The sequence below is a fragment of the Stomoxys calcitrans genome, chromosome 1 (genome assembly GCF_963082655.1).
Source record: "Stomoxys calcitrans chromosome 1, idStoCalc2.1, whole genome shotgun sequence".
NCBI lineage: Eukaryota > Metazoa > Arthropoda > Insecta > Diptera > Muscidae > Stomoxys > Stomoxys calcitrans.
In genome coordinates this window covers 202,863,554-202,888,852 of record NC_081552.1, presented here as the reverse complement: position 1 = coordinate 202,888,852, position 25,299 = coordinate 202,863,554, and the positions used below count along the sequence as shown (strand labels likewise).

Genomic DNA, 25,299 nt, shown 5'->3' with positions numbered 1-25,299 from the left:
AAATAGGGAGTTGCCCAAGGCGGGTGATAGCTTCGGCACTGTTTAACCTCTACAAATCCTCGATAGTGACCTGGGACCACACAACATACGTCACCTGTTTAACACCCACCTGACTAAGATCCAGATCCCTCTGGACGCACCCCACCTTAGTCGTAGAGTTCATGGATCTGGATATTCAACAGATCTAAGGCGAAAGATAGAACACAACACACTGCTACAACAACAACACAATTTCATGGCAGCCGATTAAAGGATAGGTACGTAGCGGATTGACTTGATGGAGTCCTACATCGACAAGCGCTGATGCTGGCCAACGGGTGTAGGCCAGTTTGAACAGAGCCAAAGCTTTTCATAACTTATTGTAGTAGTTTTTTTCAAATATATGAGTGGAAAAAGGGGGTGGGGACCTCTCCCTCCCCTTTACCCCCATTTTCAACAATGCCAGATGTCGAAGATGGGTGCACCGAAATTTTGTATGCCATCTTATGGTATCCCAAACACACGAAATTGGTATAAAATTTTGGGGTCAAATAACCTGGGGGGACGCCCCATCCCAAAACCCACCCGAACGGACATGTTTACCGTTTTGGACAATATGGGTGTCAAATGAAAGGTATTTAAGAGTAGAGTTCGAACTTGGTATAAAAATGTCACCCTAAGTGTCGGGGGCGTTCCCCACCCCCAAAAACACCACCAAACAGAACACTTTTACAGCTTTGGGCAATATGGGTATCAAATGAATGGTGTTTAAAAGTAGAGTACAAATCAGACATAAGAATTTATTCTTGGTGTGTGAGGGGCCTTTTCAACCCCAGCGGCACATATTTACCGATTGGGACAATATGGATATCAAATGAAAGGTAGTTAAAATTAGAGTACAAAGATGATATAAAAATGTATTCCTTGGTGTCTGAGGCGACTCGCAGCCCCTCAGCCCCCAAAACCCCTCAACAGACCATATTTAACAACCAATTGGGACAATAAAAGGGTATCAAATGAAAGGTGTTTGGAAGTTCAGTACACATTTATTATATTAAAATGAAAGTGTTGAGCTTTTTTAGTGTGTTTGTAGACTCAAAAACGGCTGAACCGATTTTCATGAAATTTTCACAGATGGTAGATTATAACCCCCGGTGAAAATAGGGTGGTTTTTTGTGATATCCGCTAGAAGATGGATCCTCCCTCTAACCACAATCAAAAACGCCAAATCTCGGAGATGGGTGCATAGATTTATGTGAAATTTTGTATTACTTCTGATGGTAACCCAACATACATAAAATTGGTATAATATTGGGTTGCCCAAAAAGTAATTGCGGATCTTTTAAAAGAAAGTAAATGCATTTTTAATAATACTTAGAATGAACTTTAATCAAATATACTTTTTATACACTTTTTTTCTAAAGCAAGCTAAAAGTAACAGCTGATAACTGACAGAAGAAAGAATGCAATTACAGAGTCACAAGCTGTGAAAAAATTTGTCAACGCCGACTATATGAAAAATCCGCAATTACTTTTTGGGCAACCCAATATTTTGGGGTCAAATAACTGTGGGGGACGCCCTACCCAAACACTCACCCAAACGGACATGTTTTCCGATTTGGGCAATATGGGTATCAAATGAAAGGTAATTGGAAGTGGAATAGGAATCTAATAAAAAATGTGAGGGTCAATTCCAAGGGTGGGGTCCAAAATTATGGTTTCATTCCTCCACCCTCCACCATAGGATGGGGAGTATACTAATTTCGTCATTCTGTTTGTAACTACTCGAAGTATTCGCCCGAGACCTCATAAAGTATATATATTCTTGATCGTCGCGACATTTTATGTCGATCTAGCCATGTCCGTCCGTACGTCTGTCTGTCGAAAGCAAGCTAACTTCCGAAGGAGTAAAGCTAGCCGCTTGAAATTTTGCACAAATACTTTTTATTAGTGTAGGTCGGTTGGTATTGTAAATGGGCCATATCGGTCCATGTTTTGATATAGCTGCCATATAAACCGATCTTGGGTCTTGACTTCTTGAGCCTATAGAGCGCGCAATTCTCATCCAATTTGACTGATTTGCACGTAGTGTTTAAGTATCACTTCTAACAACTGTGTTAAGTATGGTTCAAATCGGTCCATAAACTGGTATAGCTGCCATATAAACCGATCTTGGGTCTTGACTTCTTGAGCCTCTAGAAAGCGCAATTCTTACCCGATTGTAATGAAATTTTGCACGACGTGTTTTGTTATGATATCCAACAACTGTGCTAAGTATGATTCAATTAGGTTCATAACCTGATATAGCTGCCATATAAACCGATCTGGGATCTTGACTTCTAGAGCCTCTAGAGGTCGCAATTATTATCCGATTTGCCTGAAATTTTGTACAACGGATCCTCTCATGACCGTCAACATGCGTGTTTATTATGGTCTGAATCGGTCTATAGCCCGATACAGCTCCCATATAAATCCATCTCTCTATTTTATTTCTTGAGCCCCCAAAGAGCGCAATTCTTATTCGAATTGGCTGACATTTTACACAGGTCTCCAACATATAATTTAATTGTATAATTTTCTTATATCAATTTTTGCCTAAGAAGAGATGTCGGGAAAAGAACTAGACACTAGTCCGATTTGGACGAAATTTTGCACAATGACGATATACTATGGACCAAGTATGATCCAAATCGGTCCATAACCTGATATGGTTGCAATAGCATGGACATTTTTATCTATTATCCTTTGTTTGCCTATAAAGAGATACTGGGCAAAGAACCTGACAAGTGCGATCCATCGTGGAGGGTATATAAGATTAGGCCCGGCCGAACTTTGCATGCTTTTACTTCTTAAGAAAAGTAATTAAAGGCTGGAATTTGGGGATTCGCTAAGATCCTTTTCGAAAAGACCGGTACTTAAAAAATTTCAACAATTAAAACTAAATTCTCGAGCAAATGTTGATTGGAAACATTTGCCTTAAAATTGGTATGCTGAGTACTGTCTTATCAACAACAAGGAACATTTTTAAGGCAAAAGTTTAAAACCAGATGAGGTACAAACCTATGTTTTATGAATATCTTCCGACATGAACATTCACTTTCAACTTACATTATTTAGCGTCAGGTAACCCACAATAAAGGCCGAAAGAAAACCGGGCATGCAGCCAATAGTGCCACATAAACCAGAAATAATTCCTGCAAAGTTCGGTGCTATATCGATCATGGATGACAAGGGACCAGAAGTTCCGGAACCTTGAAACATAGTGGCCAAGCAAATAAATGTTATTGCTAGAATGCGATTTGTTCCCAACAAGGCTAGTGATAGCATCATCAAACCGTTAAGTATACAACCTGAAAATGGAAGAAATAGTAATAGAAAATGTTTAACAAGTAGTTGAGTTTTAAAGCTTTACTCGTTCTTACTTATTCCTGTAGCTAATTTGCGAACATTTGTACGGCTCAATTTATCGTTCCTCAGAAGATAATCAGCAAGTAATGAGAAAAAATAAGCGAATATCATGCGTAGTAAATGCGGAATGCCTGAGAAGACCCCAGCCTGAAAAGTAGAACAAAAGGAGGAAATTATCAAAACACTCTCTGAATTTACAAACTTTAAAACAGCCAATAAAACGGCAAACTCAGCGAGCCATGGACTTTTGGAGGAATCTATGTTGATTGCAAAATTGAGGTGTGATTTATATGGCTGCATATCTGAACCGAACCCAGCAATCATAACTCACCTCTACGAAAGTCATGGATATGGAATCAATGGATTTTTTGGTAGCTCGGAACCGGATGAAAAATACAGACTACCTCGAGCAATAACATTTGAGATAAAGGCCGGTCAGGTTAGGTTAGGTTTGAGTCTGCCATCAGGATCACTTAGACGATTTCGTCCATTGTGATACACAGGAACAGGAACAGGTGTTCCACAGTCTCTTCTTCTTCTTCGATGTCCCTACAGCTTCTGCAAAAGTCGTTGCTGGCAACCTCAGCATGTTTTTCTGTCATGACGGACACAATGACTGAGACATCTGTTCTAGCCAATGACAGCAAAGCAGTAGACCTCTTCAAGTCTAGATTAGGCCACATAGCTTAAGAATGCTCACAGCCCCCTCTTTGTGACCATCTATCACTCGTTGACCTTCGGGCCTGATCCTGAAAACTTTGCCTACATGTCGCTAGAGGCATATCCACAGATTTCAGTTTTCCTGGAATGTGTAGAGTAGTTCCTAGTCTCGCAAGCTCGTCCGCTTTACAGTTCCCTGGGATATCTCTGTGGCCCGGCACCCAGAACGGGTGAACTTTGAACTTTTCAGCCATCTCGTTGAGAGATCTGCGACAGTCGAGGGCGGTTTTTGTGTTCAAAGAAAACGTTCTTCAGGGATTTAATGGCAGCCTGTCTGTCTGAAAAGATATTTATGCCAATCGTCGTAATGACTTTATATCTTAGCCATTCCACCACTTTCTTAATTGAAAGGATCTCCGTTTGATACACACTGCAGTGGTCGGGGAACCTTTTCAATATGACCAGTTCTAGATCTTTAGAGTAAACCCCAAAGTCCACCTGGTCGTTTAGTTTGGAACCACCCCTATAGAAGTCTATGTAACTTCTGTTACCATCCGTATAGAAGTCTATGATACTTTTGTAACCAATCGGTTCTATCAGGTACAGTACTTTTATCAAAAAGCGGCGGTTCAGGTAGGGTGTAATCCACACGGCCTGGAACATCGGATACTGTAACAAGGATAACACAGTGTCCGTAGCCGCCACATGAGCAATGAGAAAGCTCCCTTAGCCTCACGGCAGTGGTCGCAGCAATTTGTCTAGCCACAAAGTCCATAGGCATAATATGTTGCATCAAATTTAGGGCATCAGATGGTGTCGTCCTCAGTGCGACTGTGATGCACAAACAAGCCATCCTTTGGATCCGGTTAAGTATTGGGCAGTAGGTGGACTTTTGAAACGCCGTCCACCAGACCACAACACCATATAGCATTATAGGTCTGACAACTGCAGTTATATCCAATGCAGGACACGCTCTCTTGCGGATCGCCCTTTTCAAAATGTTGGATTTGAAGTTCAATTTCCTGTCCATCAAAACACTCAGGTATTTTGCGCTTTCTGTAAAAGGACCATTCTCGCCACCCAAGAAGACAGGTTCCATTGAAGGCAACTTGTATCTCCTGCTGAAAAGACCTACTTCTGTCTCGCACGGATTTAGACCACTAGACCACTTTCGGTAGCCCACTATGCTGTTGCACGTTGCACATCCTGAAGTATATCTCTTAGAGTGCTGGGCAATGGTATTGGGTCTATATGGCCATACTTGGTTAGGATGTTGCATGACATAGTAGATGTCATTGCGCAAAATTCCAGCCAAATCGGATAAGAATTGCGCCCTTTAGGGTCTCATGAAGTCAAATCGGTAGATCGGTTTATATGGGAGCTAAATCAGGTTATGGAACACATTTGGCACGTATGTTATAAGCTACGACCCAACTAAAAAATTACAAATTTTGATTGCTTTCTTAGAAGAAAAAAATAAAACGCATATTTACATATGTTCTAACAAGTGAAAGCGGGCTAAGTTCGGCCGGGCCGAAACTTGGGAAACCACCACCATGAATTCTGCTAAAAATTTATACAAAATAAATTTAGTTGAAGGGCAAAATTTTATTCTACACACCAAACTTCTGTCAAACCAGCAAAAAATAAAGCTTCTAGGAACCGAACCAGGATGATCGAGAGACAGGTTTACATGGGAGTTATATTAGGTTATAGACTGATTTGGACCCTACTTAGCATAGTTGTTGGAAGTCGTAACAGAACACCGCATGCAAAATTTCAGCCAAATCAGACAAAAATTTCGGCTTGTAAGGACTAAAGAAGTCAAATCGGGAGATTGTTTTATATGGGGGCTATAACAGACCGATTCGGACCATACAGGCACAGTTTTTGAAACTCATATAAGAACACCTCATGCAAAATTTCAGCCAAATCGGACAAAAAATTGCGGCTTGTAAGGACTACAGAAGTTAAATCGGGAGTTCGGTTCATACGGGAGCTATATCAGCTTATAGACCGATTTTGACCATACTTGACACATTTGTAGGAAGTAGTAACAGAACATCGAATGCAAAATTCCAGATCAATCGGACAAAAATTGCGGCTTGTGAGGGCTCGAGAAGTCAAATCGGGAAATTGGTTTATATGGGAGCTATATCAGGTTATGGATTGATTTGGGCCATACTAGGCGCAGTTGTTGGAAGTCATAACAGAGCATCGCATGCAAATCACCGATTTGGACCATACTAGGCGCAGTTGTTGAAAGCCATAACAGAACACCTCATGAAAATTTCAGCTAAATCGGACAAAAATTGCGGCTTGTAAGGGTTCAAGAAGTCAAATCGGGAGATCGGTTTATATGGGAGCTATATCAGGTTATAAACTGATTTTGACCGTATTTGGTACAGTTATTGAAAGTTTAAACAGTACACCACATACAAAATTTCAGTCAAATCGGATAAAAATTGCGGCTTGCAAGGACTAAACAAGTCAAATCGGGAGATCGGTTTATTTGGAGCTATATAAGGTTATAGACCGATTCGAACCGTACTCGGTACAATTATTGGAAGTTTCAACAGAACAATACAGCCAAATTGGACAAAAGTTGCGGCTTCCAGTGGCTCAATAAGTCAAATGGGGAGATCGGTTTATATGGGAGCTATCACTAAATCTGAACCGATATGGCCCATTTGCAATCCCCAACGACCTACATCAATATTAGGTATCAAGCGACTGGGGGAGATCGGTTTATATGGGAGCTATCCTTAAATCTGAACTGGTATGGCCCATTTGCAATCCCCAACGACCTACATCAATATTAGGTATCAAGCGGCTAGCTTTACGCTTTCGACCGCTATCGTGATTTGGACAGACGGACGGACGGACATGGCTAGATCGACTCAGAACGTTGCGACGATCAAGAAGATATACTTTATGGAGTCTTAGACGAGTTGTTGCAAACGGAATGACTAGATTAGTATACTTCCATCCTATGGTGGTGGGTATAAAAATCAACACCTACCATCTCTTTGTTGACTACAAGTCCGCTTTCGATAGCCCTCTACGTTCAAAGGTATTTCAAGTCATGTCTGAGTTTAGTATCCCTGCAAAATTAATAAGACTCTGCAGGATGACACTTGCTGATACGCGTGCCTCAGTAAGAATAGGAAAAATCTCTCCGGACCATTCAATACAAAACGAGGTTTCAGGATAGGGACAGCTTATCCTGTGATATCTTTAAAATACTCCTAGAGAAGAGTATACGATATGCAGATGGGAATTGATATGGCACACCAATCACAAGACCACACGTGCTACTCACCTATGCCGACGACATCGATGTCATAGGTCGGCCTTTGAAAGAATCGAAAGAGGGTCAGTTAAAATGGGTCTGGCAGAAAATGGAGATAAGATGAAATGGATGGTTTCAACTCCTAAAAAGCCTTGTACAACCGATCAGATAAAGAAAACGCAGAAAATTGCAAACCAAAACTTTGAGATTGTCAGTAACTTTATTTACCTTGGCATCGCCGTAACCGAAATGAACGACACTGACAGTTTTGAAATAAAGCGAAGAATTGTACTGGCAAACATAAGCTACTTTGGATTAAGTAGGCAGTTTAGAAACAAGGCCACCTCTCGAAAGAAGAAGATAACACAATACAAAGCACTGATACTACCCGTGTTGTTATATGGTTCCGAGGCATGGGTGCAGATGAGGCAGTGCTTGGAGTACTTGAGAGAAAGATTCTTCGTAAAATACAATATATGGACCAGTTTGCGTTAATGGAGAATATAGGCGTCGTATGAATCACAAGCTGTATGACGAAGATGTCATAGTTACAAGTATCAATATACAAAGGTTGCGTTGGCTAGGTCATGTTGTCGGAATGGATGAAGAAGCTCCAGCAAAGAAGTCTTATGAAGGCAATCACGGTGGTTCACGGAAACCGGGACAACCAAAAGCCCGATGGAAAAATGAAGTGGTGGGAGACACTTCGAGACTTCGAGTGTCTTAAATTTAAGAATAAGCCTGGAAAATCGAGGCGCTTCGAACGCTATTCTACTTTTGGCTAATGGGACAAATGTTCTGTCATAGCCAATTAAAGTAAAGTACCCTAGAGACCTTAGATGTACCCTCCACGGAGCTGTATAACTCTTGCCAGGGTTTGTTCTGTAATTCTGAGACGATACAGCCACATCCGTACGTCCGTCCCTCTGTCAAAATCACGATAGTGGTCGAAAGCTCACATTTCAAATTTAGCACAGATACTTCTTATTGATGTAGGTCGTTGGGGATTGCAAATGGGTCATATCGGTTCAAATTTTGATATATCTCTCATATAAACCGATCACCCCATTTGATTTGATGGTGGGTTCTAAGTTCGGAACCCACACATTCTAACTTGTTACTTGCTAATTTCATCCTTTAAAGAAAAGCCATGAAAGGAAATTTTTACTTGTTTTTACTCAGTACCATATTCACTTACCGCTCTTATATCCCAATCGTGAATAACTTTAAAATACGTTGGCGCTTGAGTCATTACAGTAAAAATGCTCCAAGCCCCACCCCATTGTCCAATGACATTCATCCAAACTGGTCTTGAGGTGAAAATATCCTTCCAAGGAATTTTTAGTGTTTGATGATTGCCTATGGTATTGCCCAGTGCCTTCTCAATGTGTGTCAATTCCTTGGCACTAATGCGTGGATGCTGAGCTGGCGTATCATAGGCGAAATACAACCAAGCCAGCCACCAAACAGTACCCACAATTGTTGTAATATAAAAGACCCATGGCCACCATAGCCAATGGATAATGCAGCCAAACAAGGGAAATGCCACCGCCACACCCACCGCACTACCAAAATACGATGTAATGAATTTGCTGCGTTCGTTGGGCGGTATCCATTTGGCGGTCATACTGTGCATGGCAGGCCATGATAAACCCTGGCAAAATGTAATGAAATCTTATTGCAATTAAATGGGAATATTAAATGTAGTCATAGCTTTACTCAACATACAGATAGTAATCCTTGTATAATTCTAAGCACCAACAGAGCCTTAAGGTCCATATATGACACAAGGGGTATGAGCATGCATATCCAACAGGTAATAACGTTCGATAGGCCAAATATTAGCTTTGTTCCATATTTCTTGGCCAATATTCCACCGGGAATTTGTGTTAACCAATGCAACCAGAAAAATGAACCCAAAGCCAAGGCCTGCTGATGTTCATTCCATTGGAATTTTTCGAGTTTGTTCTGGAGCTGAAAGTGAAACAAAATGAAAGACCATCATGAGATTATAAAAAATTAGAAATTATGAACTAAAATAGGGATATTGAGCTGAAACTTTGCAAATGCAAATTTGCAATTGGCCCATGAATATTCCATCAAGGGACAGGGACAAACATCACACATTTCAGTGAGTGCTGTTCGATTCAAGTTTAAGTTCAATGATAAGGGGTCTCCTTTCTTTAGCCGACTTATAATGGCACGCCGCAGTGCGACACCTCTTTGGGGAGAAGTTTTTACATGACAAACACCCTCACAAATGTCGCCAGCATTAGGTTAGGTTGAAAAGAGGGTACAGATATTAATCTGCCCCATGTCACTATAGACATACATCTAAGCCAGTAATGGGCTCGTTCTGTGCTCAAAAACTAAAAAGTAACCTCGTAAAAAGTAAAAATTAAGTTCGACAGGGCCGAACTTTGGATACCCAGCACCTCGTGTATATATGAACAAGTAAAAAGTCGTTAAGTTCGGCCGGGCCGAACTTTGGATACCCACCACCTCGGGTATATATGTAAACCACCTTTCGTCAAAATCCGGTGCAAAACTTATACCTTGTGTCACATAGTAGAAATATGTGGAGGGGCTTAACTTAACTCTTTGTCCCAAATTTCGGCAACAACGGACAATAAATGCGCTTTTTATGGCCCCAAAACCTAAAACCGAGAGATCGGTCTATATGGCAGCTATATCCAAATCTGGACCGATCTGTGGGATAATGCAGAAGAATGTCAAGGGGCTTAACTTAACTAACTGTCCCAAATTTCGGCGACATCGGACAATAAATGCGTGTTTTATGGGCCTAAGACCCCAAATCGGAGGATCGGTCTATATGGCAGCTATATCCAAATCTGAACCGATCTGAGCCAAATTGGCGGAGGATGTTAAAAAGCCTAACACAACTCACTGTCCCAAATTTCAGCAAAATCGGATAATAAATGTGGCTTTTATGGGCCTAAGACCCTAAATTGGAGGATCGGTCTATATGGCAGCTATATCCAAATCTGGACCGATCTGAGCCAAATTGATAGAGGACGGCAAAGGGCCTAAGACAACGCACTGTCCCAAATTTCAGCAAAATCGGATAATAAATGTAGCTTTTATGGGCCTATGACCCTAAATCGGAGGACCGGTCTATATGGCAGCTATATCCAAATCTGAACCGATCTGAGTCATATTGACGGAGGATGTTGAAGGGCCTAAGACAACTCACTGTCCCAAATCGGATAATAAATGTGGCATAATAAATGTCAGCAAAATCGGATAATAAATGTGGCTTTTATGGGTCTAAGACCCTAAATCGGAGGATCGGTCTATATGGCAGCTATATCCAAATCTGGACCGATCTGAGCCAAATTGACGGAGGATGTCGAAGGGCCTAACACAACTTACTGTCCCAAATTTCAGCAAAATCGGATAATAAATGTGGCTTTTATTGGCCTAAGACCCTAAATCGGCGGATCGGTTTATATGGGGGCTATATCAAGATATGGTCCGATATACCCCATCTTCGAACTTAACCTGCTTATGGACAAAAAAATATTCTTTGCAAAGTTTCAGCTCAATATCTCTATTTTTGAAGACTGTAGCGTGATTTCAACAGACAGACGGACAGACGGATGGTCATGTCAAGATCGTCTTAGATTTTTACGCTGATCAAGAATATATATACTTTATAGGGTCGGAAATTGATATTTCGATGTGTTGCAAACGGAATGACAAAATGAATATACCCCCATCCGTCGGTGGTGGGTATAATGTAATAGGTGGGTATGTATAATTTATGCCCCCATAGAAGCTATTTGGCCCAAATTCGGCATGGACGTTGAGTGGTCTAAAGAACACAAGTCATTGTTCAACTTGTAGAACAAAATATTGGTCTTTTTGGTAGCTATATCCAAATATCGTTCGATCTGAACCATATACGACAAGGATATCGAAAAGCCTAACAAAAGTCACTGTGTCAAATTTCAGCGAAATCGAATTATAAATGCGCCTTTTAGGGGGCTAAGACCTTAAATCGAGAGATCGGTCTAGATGGTAGCTATATCCAATTTTGAACCGATCTGGGCCAAATTGCAGAGGGATATCGAGGGCCTTAACACAACTCACTGTCCCAAGCGAAATCGGACAATAAATGCGTCTTTTATGGGCCCAAGACCTTAAATCGAGAGATCGGTCTATATGGCAGCTATATTAAAATCTTGACCGATCGGAGCCAAATTGAAGACAGATGTAGGTGGGTCCAAACAACTCGCTATCCCAAATTTCGGCGAAATCGGACAATTACTTTGCCTTTTATGGGCCCAAGACCTTTAATCGGGAGATCGGTCTATATGGCAGCTATATCCAAATCTGAACCGATCAGGGCCAAATTGAAGAAGGATGTCGAAGCGTCTAAGACAACTCACTGTCCCAAGTTTCGGCGACACCGGACAATAAATGCGCCCAAAACCTAAAACCGAGAGATCGGTCTATATGGCAGCTATCTCCAAATCTGAACCGATATGAGCCAAATTGAAGGAAAATGTTGAAGGGCCTAACAGAACTCACTGTCCCAAATTTCAGCAAAATCGGATTATAAATATGGCTTTTATGGGCCTAAGAGCCCAAAGCGGCGGATCGGTCTATATGGGGCCTATATCAAGATATGGTCCTTCCTTCGGTGGTGGGTATAAAAAAAATGTTAAGATAGGAATTCCGTTAGGAATTTTCCATACCACCAAAGTACAGGTGTCTGTTAGCCTCCAAAGCCGGGACATGACATAGGAAATACTCCAACGTCTCATCATCTTCCCCACATACCCTACACATGCTATCACTTGCCGCAGCGATTTTGCATAAGTGAGCTCGTAGTCCTATGTGTCCCTTTATGATACCAATAGCTATACTGATATCCTTTTTACTTCCTATCAGTAATAGCCTCGTCCTCTCACGATCCGGATACTCCATAGGATTTTCGCCGTCCTACCAACTGTTTCGCTGTTCCACAGTGGGCGTTTGTCGCCCACGTCCTAAAATCGACCTGCGCCGACCCGAAAGGCTTCGGGTTAACCAAGTTTATCGACGGCACTTCTTTGGCCTTCACTGCCAAATCGTCTGCCCTTTCATTCCTCCTTACTCCGTTATGGCCCCTGCACCCAAACGATGGGATAATCAGAGAATGCGTTAATCTGCTTCTTACACTGCAAGACTGTTCGTGACCTTACCGTTCTGGTTGTTATTGTCCTTATGGCCGTTTCACTGTCCGTTAAGATGTTCACACTCGATGTCCTCGCGTTAGTACCACACGACCTCACTCATTCCGTGATCGCCCGGAACTCTGGTTTCAGGACCAAATTAAAGTCAGACAGTCTAAAACAGATCTCAGCCCCTGGGTTTTAATGTAGACCCCCGGGCCCACTCTGTCCTCCAGCTTTGATCCAGCCGTCTTACATGATCTTCCATGATGTCGCTGGAAGCGGTGGTATGAGCTGCTCCCATCCTCAATCCACTCTCCCATCGCTTTTAGTCTCATAGCCGCAGTAGCTGCATCACATTTGATCTATATGTCAATGGGTCGAATATCTATCGTCATCGCTCCGTCTATGCCAAGACAACATGTTCTCTGAACCTGTTGTATGTTGAACTTTTTCTCCATAGCAGTCCACCAAATTACTGAGGCGTAAATAAGTATTGGTCTAATCACGCTTCTGTAGAGCCAGTGGACTATTCTCGGATTCAGGCCCCATTTCGAGCCTACGAATCGTCTATATAGTGCCCAAGATCTGTGAGCCTTCTCAATACGATCCTGAATGTGACACTTCCAATTAAGTTTCGTATCGAAAATCACTCCTAAGTAAATATTTGACCTGGTCAGATATGGAAATTGATTTATGGAGGAAATGTGGTACGTCAATTTGGCCCACCGTGGTCTTCCTCGTTGGCAGGAATATTTCAGTCTTCTCTGGGTTAACATTGAGACCCCTGGGTCTAGCCCAGTCATATGCCATATGCAAGACACTTTCGGCGCTGGGTCGGATCCTTACCCAGACGGGTTTAGATCCCTCCTCAGTCAGCATCCGTAATAGGTTATTTATGGTGATCACCCAAAGGGCGGCGATAAAATGCCCAAACAACCGCTGAAAAATTCTCTGTTGTTCCTGCCAGGATTCGAACCCAGACGTTCAGCGTCATAGATGGAAATGCTAACCTCTGCGCTACGATGGCCTCTCTATATTTGAACATATTGTAGCTGCCATATATTCCGATCTTCCAATTTAAGGTTTTTGGATTCACAAAAGGCGCATTTATTACCCGAGTTCTCGGAATTTTGGGCCAACGAGTTGTGTTTCCAAGCTCCACGATCTTCTTCCTTCTCCAATCTTTGACACCTAATTTCGAAAAGTCTTTCCCGGTCTTCCCTTATGAGTATTCTATTATGGTCGCCTTCAAAAGACTTCTTCGCTTTCAAAAGACCATCAACTTAGTTGGAGAAGAATGTCGGAGAGAAATGTCGAAGAAAGGGTTACAATGGGGACTTTACGCGCTCTACTCCTGTCGCAACTCGATAGGAAGGAGGAGGGGCCTAAGGCTGGGGTCGGTGTTTTGGATGTTTAAGGTGGTCGTTCGACCAATTCTCACCTATGGTTGTCTTGTGTGGCACAAAACTTTCCACAATTGTGAATATAGCTGCCATATATACCGATCTTCCAATTTAAGGTTTTTGGATTCACAACAGGCGCATTTATTACCCGAGTTCGCGGAATTTTGGGCCAACGAGTTGTGTTTCCAAGCTCCACGATCTTCTGCGCTCCTTTGTTCTTCGCAGCATGATCGAGAAGGTACAGGATTCCGCGGCGCTATGCTATTTACGGCACGATGGACTATATTCCAGGGGAGTCTTTTCTTGTTGATAGCTTGGAAATCGTTCTCCCGAAAAGGGATCTCTGGTTCGGGACACCCCGTCTTTCCCGGGACCCTTGTTTACACGGATAGGTCTAAATTGAGTAGGGTCACCGGAGCAGGAGTTTTCATTGAATTCCTTGGAATCTTGTAGATTTCTAGATGGGTGCAGCGTCTTTTAGACCGCGTTGGACCACGCGAAGTCGAAACTGGTTAAAAGATGCAAAAAGCTTCTTCGAACAACGGGAAATGCTATCAGGCTCTGTTGGGTCCCAGGCCATCAGGCGTAGGCTAGTGCTGTAGGTTGTAGGGTGTCATAGGCCCTGTGCCCGAGTATTTCGCTAAACAGGACGTCGCTTATTCTGGGGCTGAGAAAGCATGATTTAGGACTACTAAAAGGTGTGCTGACTGGTCATTGCAACGTCAGGCCCTTGACGTAGCGCTGGGTGCAGGGAGAGGCAGACTTTTGCAGGATGTGCGATGACGAGGAGGAGTTGGAGACGGTCGAGCACCTGTTGTGTAACAGCACCGTAACTGCGAGGAGAAGGCCAAGCCTGAATTCCGTACAGGCTCTTAGCCATCTTGTCATTCTTGAGTTCAGTAGAGGTCTGAATTGGCTGACTAGATCACACACTCCCGACGCTGTTTATGACTGGTCATTGCAACGTCAGGCCCTTGACGTAGCGCTGGGTGCAGGGAGAGGCAGACTTCTGCAGGATGTGCGATGACGAGGAGGAGTTGGAGACGGTCGAGCACCTGATGTGTCACAGCACCGTAACTGCGAGGAGAAGGCTGAGCCTGAATTCCGTACAGGCTCTTAGCCATCTTGTCATTCTTGAGTTCAGTAGAGGCCTGAATTGGCTGATTAAATCACACTTCCGACGCTGTTAATGATCATAAACAAATTTCTGTTTTCGTTTTTATACCCTCCACCATAGGATGGGGTTATACTTATTTAGTCATTTTGTTTGTAACTCCTCGAAATATTCGTCGAAGACCCCATAATGGGCTATATCGGTCCACGTTTTGATATAGCTGCCATTTAAACCGATCTGGGGTCTTGACTTCTTGAGCCACTAGTGGACGCAATTATTATCCGATTTGGCTGAAATTTTGCATGAGGTATTTTGTTATGACTTTCAACAACTGTCCTAAGAATAGTTCAAATTGGTTCATAACCTGATATAGCTGCCATATAAGCCGATCTGGTGTCTTGACTTCTTGAGCCTCTACAGGGAGCAATTCATATCCGATTTGGCTGAAATATTGCATGACGTGTTTTGTTATGACTTCCAACATATGTATTAAGAATGGTTTAAATCGGTCCATAACCTGATATAACTGCCATATAATCCGATCTAGGGTCTTGACTTCTTGAGCCTCTAGACGACGCAATTATTATCCGATTTGGCTGAAATTCAAAATCGGTCCATATCCTAATATAGCCGCCATATAAACCGATCTGGGGTCTTGACTTCTTGAGCCACTAGAGGGCGCAATTATTATCCGATTTAGCTGAAATTTTGTACAACGGCTTCTCTCATGACTTTCAACATACGTGTCGAAAATGGCATGAATCGGTTTACAGCCTAATGCAGCTTCCCTATAAACCGATCTCCCTATTTTACTTCTAAAGCACGCAATTGGGGTTTTGACTTCTTGAACCATTAGTGGATGCAATTATATCCGATTTTGCTGAAATTTTTGTATGAGGTGTTTTGTTATGACTATCAACAACTGTGCTAAGAATAGTTCAAATCGGTCCATAACCCGATATAGCTGCCATATAAACCGATCTGGGGTCTTGACTTCTTGAGCCTCTATAGGGAGCAATTCCTATCCGATTTGGCTGAAATATTGCATGACGTGTTTTGTTATTACTTCCAACAACTGTATTAAGAATAGTTCAAATGGGTTCGTAACCTGATATAACTGCCATATAATCCGATCTGGGGTCTTGACTTCTTAAACCTCTAGAGGACGCAATTATTATCCGGTTTGGCTGAAATTTAAAATCGGTCCATATCTTGATATGGCTGCCATAAAAACCGATCTGGGGTCTTGACTTCTTGAGCCACTATCATCTATAATCTCTCTTATAAACCTGGAGACTAGGTGTTTCAGTCTACGACTAACCCCATATCCACAGCCAAATTCATGCATCGTTTTATGGCAGCTTATTATAGGGTGTCATCTTCCTTCCAGAGCCCTCGCATTTCCTGTATCACGATAATGTGTCTTGTACTTATCCTAGACATCCACCAAAGTTTATACTGCACCCTTTCCATAAAAAGTTCGGACACTCCAAGTGCAGATACGCAAGTATGGTCTAAATCGAACTATATTTGGATATTTCCACTACGGAACAGGGGAAAACTTCCCACATATCAATGAGTGTAGTCTGTTTCAAGCTCAATCATAAGGGGTCTCTTTTTAATAGCCGAGTCCGAACGACGTGCCGCACCTCTGGCATAGTACCTCACAAAAATTTGCCAGCATTAGGAGAGGGAAAACTACCGCTGAATTTTTTTTTCTGATGGTGTGGCCAGGATTCGAATCCTGGCGTTTAGCGTCATAGACGGATATGCTAACCTCTGCGTTACGGTGGCTGTCATATATTTCGTAGAAATTTGGTGCCAAGATGTATTAAACTCTACACAACCTTTCCGAAAATGGTGGAGATCGAAGTATGTTTCCACATAGACCAATATTTCTTTTGCGGTCTTGAACATTGAATTGAATTGAATTATGTTAGACCCCTTAACGTGAGTGAAGGGGTTAAGACAAATCGAACTATATTTCGATATGGTTGCTATAGGTTCATAAATGATGCATTGACTACCGGTTTTGGACAAAATGTGATTAATAACTATTGGGTTGCCCAAAAAGTAATTGCGGATTTTTCATATAGTCGGCGTTGACAAATTTTTTCACAGCTTGTGACTCTGTAATTGCATTCTTTCTTCTGTCAGTTATCAGCTGTTACTTTTAGCTTGCTTTAGAAAAAAAGTGTAAAAAAAGTATATTTGATTAAAGTTCATTCTAAGTTTTATTAAAAATGCATTTACTTTCTTTTAAAAAATCCGCAATTACTTTTTGGGCAACCCAATATAACTGGAGTGGTGGGCATCCAAAGATCGGCTTGGCCAAACTTGAAGCTTTTTTACTTGTTTCTAAGTGCACTGTTCAAAATAAGTACACATTTATGCGACTATAGTATTACAGTGTTTCATTATCTTAAGGAGGTGATGTACGATTATAAGGAAACTTCAATTTTCTACTCACTTTCTTATCTTCTTCCGTAAATTCTTTTAATTTTGATTGGGAAGGCCGAACATCAGCTGGCATCTGATAAGTCGACCCATTTATTTTACCAAATGTTATGTTCCTGAGGTTGTTGAACTCTGTTTTATCTATTCGTATCTTTGCTGCTGATGACTCGAGATATGACGCATTATGGTGATTAGTTGGTGCGACCATTTCCACAATTGCTATGTTCAGATTGATGATTACCAGATAGTTGATGGCAAATCCCACAAATACTACATGCCACAAAACTGTCCTGGCTTGAACTGAAAATATTTACATAGTAATTATTTGTTTAATAAACGAAAATGCTATGAACTGTTTGTTCATTGTAATCCAACGTACTTTCACCCATTATTCAGATGCCGTTTAAAGGCAAGTGAGAGTTTTTCTTCACAAATAAACTGAAATTTATCTTTTGGTTTTTTTCGTAACTTTCGATTAGATTGTTTATATATTTGCCATAAATTTATAATCTTGTGTAGTGCAAATATTCTTTCATATTTTTAGACAGTCTGTGCCAAAAGCAGGTATGTTCTCTATAAATTAAATAATTTCTCATAATCATTACTTTGTTGCTCAATCTATTCGATGTATTAGGCTTGTGCAGATAGAATGCCCCCACATAGCGTTTGGCATACCTAAGGCCCCCTGTCTGGGCGAGTTTTTATTCTCACCACTGAAGGAAGGGGGGTACATTTATTTTGTCATTCCGTTTGCAACACATCGAAATATTCGTCTAAGACCCCATAAAGTTTATATATTCTTGATCGTCTCGACGTTCTGAGTCGATCTAGCCATGTCCGTTCGTCCGTCCGTCTGTCGAAGTCACGAAAGCGGTTGAAGGAGTAAAGCAATCCGCTTAAAATTTGGCACTGACACTTATTATTGATGTACAATAGTTTGTTGGGGATGGCAAATGGGCCATATCAGCTCAGATTTAGATATAGCTCCCATATAAACCGATCTCCCGATTTTACTTCTTGAGTCCTTACAAGTCGCAATTTTTGTCCGATTTTGCATGCGGTATTCTGTTACGACTTCCAAAAACTGTGCCAATTACGGTCCAAATCAGTCAGCCATCGGACTCACTTAGACGTTTTCGTCCATTATGATACCGCAGCAGAGGGAAGATACCTTCTAGTTCCTACCGTTGAACCATCCAGATCGCTTTAAAAAGTCCTCAATCTGCGCTCATGTTTTCCGATCAGATTTCATGACTGAGACGACCGCTCTGCTGTTGCTGGCTTGAACAGCGACCGCTCTGGTATGTTTACTACAGGTTACTATACGAGTGAGAGATATGGAAGGGTCCGCCCCCCTTCTTGAGCCCCTGGAAGCCACAATTAAATCCGATTTGCATGTAGTGTTCTGTTATGACTTTTAACAACTTTATTAAGTAATGTCTAAATCGGTCTATAACCTTATATAGCTCCCATATAGACCGGTTTCTCGATTATCCTATAATTTTTACTGGTTTGACAGAAGTTTGGTATGTTAGGATAGGTTAGGTTGAAAAGAGGGTGCAGATATTAATCCGCCTCATGCCACTATGGACATACACCTAAGCCAGTAATCGGCTTGTTGTGCGCTCTCAAAAACCAGAAAGTAACCTCTAAAAAGAAAATTTGAAGTTAAGAATTCCATGATACTTACAAAATCCTTAATTTTTATACCCTCCACCATACTTCAGCACCTTGTAACACCTTGTAATATGCGCCTAAGACCCCATAAAGTATGGCATTCTATGTTGATCTAGCCATGTCCGTCCGTCTGTCTGTCGAAAGCACTCTAACATTCGAAGGAGTAAAGCTAGGCGCATGAAATTTTGCACAAATACTTTTTATTAGTGTAGGTCAGTTGGAATTGTAAAAGGGCCAAAGTGCTCCACGTTTTGATATAGCTGCCATATATTCTGGTATCACTTCCGATAGCTGTGCTAAATATGGTTCAAATCGCTTCATAACCTGATATATTGGGTTGCCCAAAAAGTAATTGCGGATTTTTTAAAAGAAAGTAAATGCATTTTTAATAAAATTTAGAATGAACTTTAATCAAATATACTTTTTTTTACACTTTTTTTTAAAGCATGCTAAAAGTAACAGCTGATAACTGACAAAAGAAAGAATGCAATTACAGAGTCACAAGCCGTTGAAAAAAATTTTCAACGCCTACTATATGAAAAATCCGCAATTACTTTTTGGGTAACCCAATAGCTGCCATATAAACCGGTCTGGGGTCTAGACTTCTTCAGCTTTTAGAGGGCGCAATTCTTATCCTATTTGGCTTCTATTTAGCATGAGGTGTTTTGTTATGACTTCCAACAACTGCGCTTAGTATGGCGCAAATCGGTACATAACCTGGTGTAGCTGCCATATGAACCGATCTTGGGTCTTGGCTTCCTGAGCCTCTAGAGGGCGCAATTCTCGTCCGATTTGACTGAAATTTTGCACGCGGTGTTTTGATATTACTTCCAAGAACTATGTTAAGCATGGTCTAAATCGGTTCATAACCTAATATAGCTGCCATATAAACCGATCTTAGCTCATGACTTCTTGAGCCGCTGGAGGGCGCAATTCTCATGCGATTTGGCTGAAATTTAGCATGAAGTGTTTTGTTATGATTTGCAACAACTGCGCTTAGTATGGCGCAAATCGGTAAATAACCTGGTCTTGATTTCTTTAGCCTATAGAGGGCGCAATTCTCATCATAGCTGCCATATAAACCGATCTTGGATCATGACTTCTCGAGCCACTGGAGGGCGCAATTCTCATCCGATTTGGCTGAAATTTTTGCAATTTTGTTTTGTTATGATTTTCAACAAGTGTACTTAGTATGTACACAAATCGCTTCATAACCTGGTATAGCTGCCATATAAACCGATCTTGGGTCTTGACTTCTTGAGCCGCTGGAGGACGCAATTCCCGTCCGACTTCACTGAAATTTTGCACGTGGTGTTTCGGTATCACTTCCAACAACTGTGCTACGTATGGTTCAAATCGGTCTAAAACCTGGTTTAGCTGCCACATAAACCGATCTGGGATTTTGACTTCTTGAGCGCAATTCTCATCCGATTTGGTTGAAATCGATCTATAGCTTGATAGAGCTCCCATATAAACCGATCTCCCGAATGGACTAAAAGAGCTCGACAAATGCGATCCACTAAGTTGGTTCATGTCTGGTATTGTGTCTCTACCTAAGTGCCGGCATCAGTTAGACACGAAAGCCGGGCAATGACAAAGGAAATGCTCCAACGTCTTATCACCTTCCCCGCATGCCCTACACATGCTATCACTTGCTATCACTTGCCCTACCGACGGATTGCGTCGACCCGAAAGGCTTCGGGTTAACCAAGTTTATAGACGGCAGTCCTCTGGCCTTCACCGCCAAATCGTCTGCCCTTTCATTTCCCCTTACTCCGTTATGGCCCGGCACCCAAACGGAGTATGGGGATAGTTATAAAAATCCAAGACGATCTAGCCATGTCCGTCTGTCCAAATGTTGAAATCACGCTACAGTTTTTAACAAGTAAAAACGTGCTAAGTTCCGTTGGGCCGAATCCTGGGTACCCACCATCATGGATTCCGCTAAAAAATTCACCTTTATTAAATGAGTTTGTATTTGAATTATTTTAGTTTCAAGAAGTCATATCGGGATACAAGTACTTAGGGATAAAACTTGGCCTATCTTATGTTGTAAGTCATAGGATGGGTTTTTGGCTTGAAATTGAGAAATTGAGGCTTCTAATGGCTCAAGAAGTCAAATCGGGTGATCGATTTATATGGGGACTATATTGCAAATTTTGCCCATGAACATTCCACTAAGAAACAGGGGCTAACTTCTGACGTATCAATGAGTGCAGTCCGATTCATGTTTAAAGTCAATGATAAGGGGCCTCCGTTTTTATAGCCGAGTCCGAACGGCGTGCCGTAGTGCGACACCTCTTTGGAGAGAAGTTTTACATGACATAGTACCTCACAAATGTTGCTAGCATTAGGAATGGAAAACCACTGCTGAAAATTTTTTCTGATAGTCTCGCCAGGCGTTCAGCGTCATAGGCGGACATGCTAACCTCTGCGCTGCGGTGGCCTACATATATTCTTGATCGTCTCGACGTTCTGAGTCGATCTAGCCATGTCCGTCCGTCCGTCTGTCTAAATCACTGTAGCTGTCGAACGCGTAAAGCTAGCCGTTTGCAATTTTGCACAGATACTTACTATTGATGTAGGTCGTTGGGGATTGCAAACGGGCCATATCGGTTCAGATTGTGACTTAGCTCCTACACAAACCAATCTCCCGATTTGACTTCTTGAGCCCCTGGAAGCAGCAATTTTAGTCCGATTTGGCTGAAATTTTGCATGAAGTGTTCTGTAACGACTTCCAACAACTGTGCCAAGTACTTCAAATCCAAATCCAAAATCCAAATCAGCCTATAACCTCATATAGCTCTCATATAAACCGGTTTCTCGATTATCATATAATTTTTTGCTGGTTTGATAGAAGTTTGGTATGTATAATAAAATTATGGCTCTTATATAATATAAATACCATTATTTGAATCCCATATGATCTTTCTTGGTCTATGAATTCGCTCGGAGGGTTAAGGGTCATCTAAGTTTGGATGTTAAATGTACTCCTCCAAAAAACAAAAACATTATTTGAGCCTGATACTGTCGTGGGGATTTTGGGAGTCGGCCCCTAGGGTGGTGGTTTAAGGGTAAGGGAGTGGTGTTGACCCCCAGAAACTTGGTCCCGAATGTGGGTATCAATTTCGTGCTCTTCTCCCAAACACCTTTTCTTTGAGCCCCATATTGCCATGGTCGGTAAATATGTATGTCCGATTTAGGGGCGTTTTGGGGGGTAACACTTAGCCCTGAAAAACGTTCAGCATCGTGGTTTACTCTTAAATACCACTTATTTAAACGCCATCTTGCCATTGCCTTATGGGATGAGACGTCCCCCAAAAACTTGGTGCCACATTTGGATATCAGACCCATATTATACACCCAAATTGCTTTTATTTGAGCCCCATGTTGCCTTTATATGGTAAATAAGTCCTGTTTGGGGTGTGTCTTGGGGAAGGGGTGGAAACTTGGTTCTGAAAATTGGTGTCAATTTCGTGCTCTACTCCCTAATACCTTCCATTTAAGCCTCATATTGCCAGGGTCGGAAAATATGTAAAATTTAGGGGTGTTTTGGGGAGTGGGGTGGTTCCCCAAACACTTAGTCCTGAAGAAATATTAGCATCGTGTTCTACTCTCAAATGTAATATGTTTGAACCCTATCGTGTCATTGGTTTAAGGGAAGTATATGGAATGAGGCGTCGCCCAAACATTTGGCCCCAAGGTAAAGAAAAAAGAAAGGTATCTCAAATACCTTTATATGAGCCCCTTATTGCAATAATCAGCAAATATGGCTTGTTTGGGTGTGGGCCCTATAAACTATTAACATCGTGATCCACACTCTTTGAGTGTCAAATTGTCATTGTGAGCAAATACGTCCTATTTGGATGTTGTTATGGGGGTGGGATGTCCCCTAGACAGTTAGTCCCGAATAAGCCCCATATTTCCATAGTCGACAAACAAGTCCGGTTTGGGGGTATTTTGGGGGTTGGGGAGGCCACTTGGTGACTTGGCCCTGAAAATATACTTCAGGTTCATATTCTACTCTAATTCTACTTTCATTTGAGCCCCATACTTTGTCTTCTTTGGGGGGTGCTGCACTGGGAGAGAGGCGACCCTATAGACAATTTTTACCGAATGTTTATATCAGATTTTTGCTCTACTCTCCAAGAACAATCATTTGAGCCCCATATTGCTATGGTCGGTAAACTTGTCCTCTTTTTGGGGGGTGCTTTGGGCGAGAGGCGGCCCTATAGACACTTTTTTACCGAATGTTGATATCAGATTTGATCAGACTCCCAAAGAACTCTCATTTGAGCCATATATTGCTATGGTCGATAAATTTGTCCTCATTGAAGGAGGGGGGCTGTACCCAAACCCCCGCCCCCCCAAAAAAACCCTTGTTCCACAATTGGATATCAGATTCGCATTCTACTCTAAAATACCTTTTATTTGAGCTCCATATTGCCATGCTCAATAGGAAGGGAGGCCACAGTAGCGCAGAGGTTAGCATGTCCGCCTATGACGCTGAACGCCTGGTTTCGAAACCTGGCGAGACCATTAGAAAAAAATTTTAAGCGGTGGTTTTCCCCTCCTAATGCTGGCAACATTTTTGAGGTACTATGCCATGTAAAAACTTCTCTCTAAAGAGGAGTTGCACTGCGGCTCGCCGTTCGGACTCAGGTATAGAAAGGAGACCCCTTATCGTTGAGCTTAAACTTGAATAGGACTGCACTGATTGATATGTGAGATGTTTGCGCACCTGTTCCTTAGTGGAATGTTCATGGGCAAAATTTGCAATTTGCATTAGGAAGGGGAGAACACCCAGAAACTTGGTCCCCAAATTGGATATCAATTTCATGCTCTACTTACAAATACCTTTTATTTAAGCCCTATATTGTCATGGTCGGTATATGTTTCCGATTTAGGGGTGTTTTGGAGGTGGGGCGGCCCCCTAAATACTTGACTACATATTTGAATATCAGATTCGTTTTCCACTCTCATAAAACGGTTTATTTGAGTCCCATATTGTCGTGATTGGTGTATAACTATACTTGATAGGTTTTTGGGGGTGGGGCGTCCCCCCTAGGTACAACATCCGAAATTGGGATACCAAATTTTTGGTTTTAGTTTGCTAAAAGAAAGCACACAAAATTTCGCTTAAATCGCACATTGAACAACCGAGATCTGGCGTTTTTGAAAATTAGGGTAAGGGGGAGGGTCCGCTCCCCTTCAGATATCAAACAAGTAAAAACGTGTTAAGTTCGGCCGTGCTGAACTTTGGATATGGTGGGTATCCAAAGTTCAGCATTGATATAATAATCATCCTATTTAATTATAACTCCACTACTATATCCATGGTTATATCTAAATAAGAACTGGTCTCGATCATATTTTTTTCAGGTCCCGAGAACTCATACTCTAGTAACAGTTTCAGCGAAATGAGGCAATCAATCCGCTTTTTATGGGATTAAGATTCTAAATTTGAGGATCGATCTATATGACAGCTATATCCATATAGTCCGATTTGATTTATATTTGGGTCAGATGTCGGGAGGCTTAAAACCAACTCACTATTTCAAATTTCAGCGAAATTGGGTAATAAGCGCTGCTTTTATGGGTTCCAGACTCTTAATCGACAGATTGGTCTATATGACAGCTATATCTAACTATAGTCCGATCTGAACCATATTGAGGTCGGATGTAAGGAGGCTTAAAACAACTCACTGTTTAAAATTTCAGCGAAGTCGGGTAATAAATCCTGCTTTTATGGACCTTAGACCCTGAACCGGGTCTAAGGTCCCATCTGAACTATATGTGGGTCGGATGTCGGAAGGCTTATGGGTTCCAGACCCTTAATCGGCAGATCGGTCTATATGGAAGATATATCTAAATATGGTCCGATCTGAACCATATTGAGGTCAGATGTAAATGCAAATTTTTCCCATGAACATTCCACTAAGGAACAGGGGCAAACTTCTCACATATCAATGAGTGCAGTCCGATTCAAGTTTAAGCTCAATGATAAGGGGCCTCCATTTTATAGCCGAGTTCGAACGGCGAATTGCGACACCTCTTTGGAGAGAAGTTTTACATGGCATAGTAGCTCACAAATGTTGCCCGCATTTGGAGGGGAAAACCACCGCT

General features: G+C 41.8%; 1 protein-coding gene across 2 annotated transcripts in view; it reads right to left on the bottom strand.

Moving 5' to 3' along the window:
* LOC106086597 (vesicular glutamate transporter 2) overlaps positions 1-25,299 on the bottom strand; it is a 355,269-nt gene that overhangs the window by 4,101 nt on the left and 325,869 nt on the right. The window contains exons 1-6 of one of the 2 annotated variants that reach the window (XM_013251338.2): positions 17,876-18,018; positions 17,510-17,796; positions 9,068-9,313; positions 8,538-8,993; positions 3,402-3,534; positions 3,088-3,329 (exon numbers count right to left, since the gene is read on the bottom strand). In XM_013251338.2, coding sequence (XP_013106792.2) covers positions 3,088-3,329; positions 3,402-3,534; positions 8,538-8,993; positions 9,068-9,313; positions 17,510-17,796; positions 17,876-17,885 — 1,374 coding nt within the window. In that variant the 5' untranslated portion in view covers positions 17,886-18,018. Of the gene's footprint in view, positions 1-3,087; positions 3,330-3,401; positions 3,535-8,537; positions 8,994-9,067; positions 9,314-17,509; positions 17,797-17,875; positions 18,019-25,299 lie in introns of those variants that run through there. The other variant, XM_059360684.1, reaches the window with a different exon arrangement.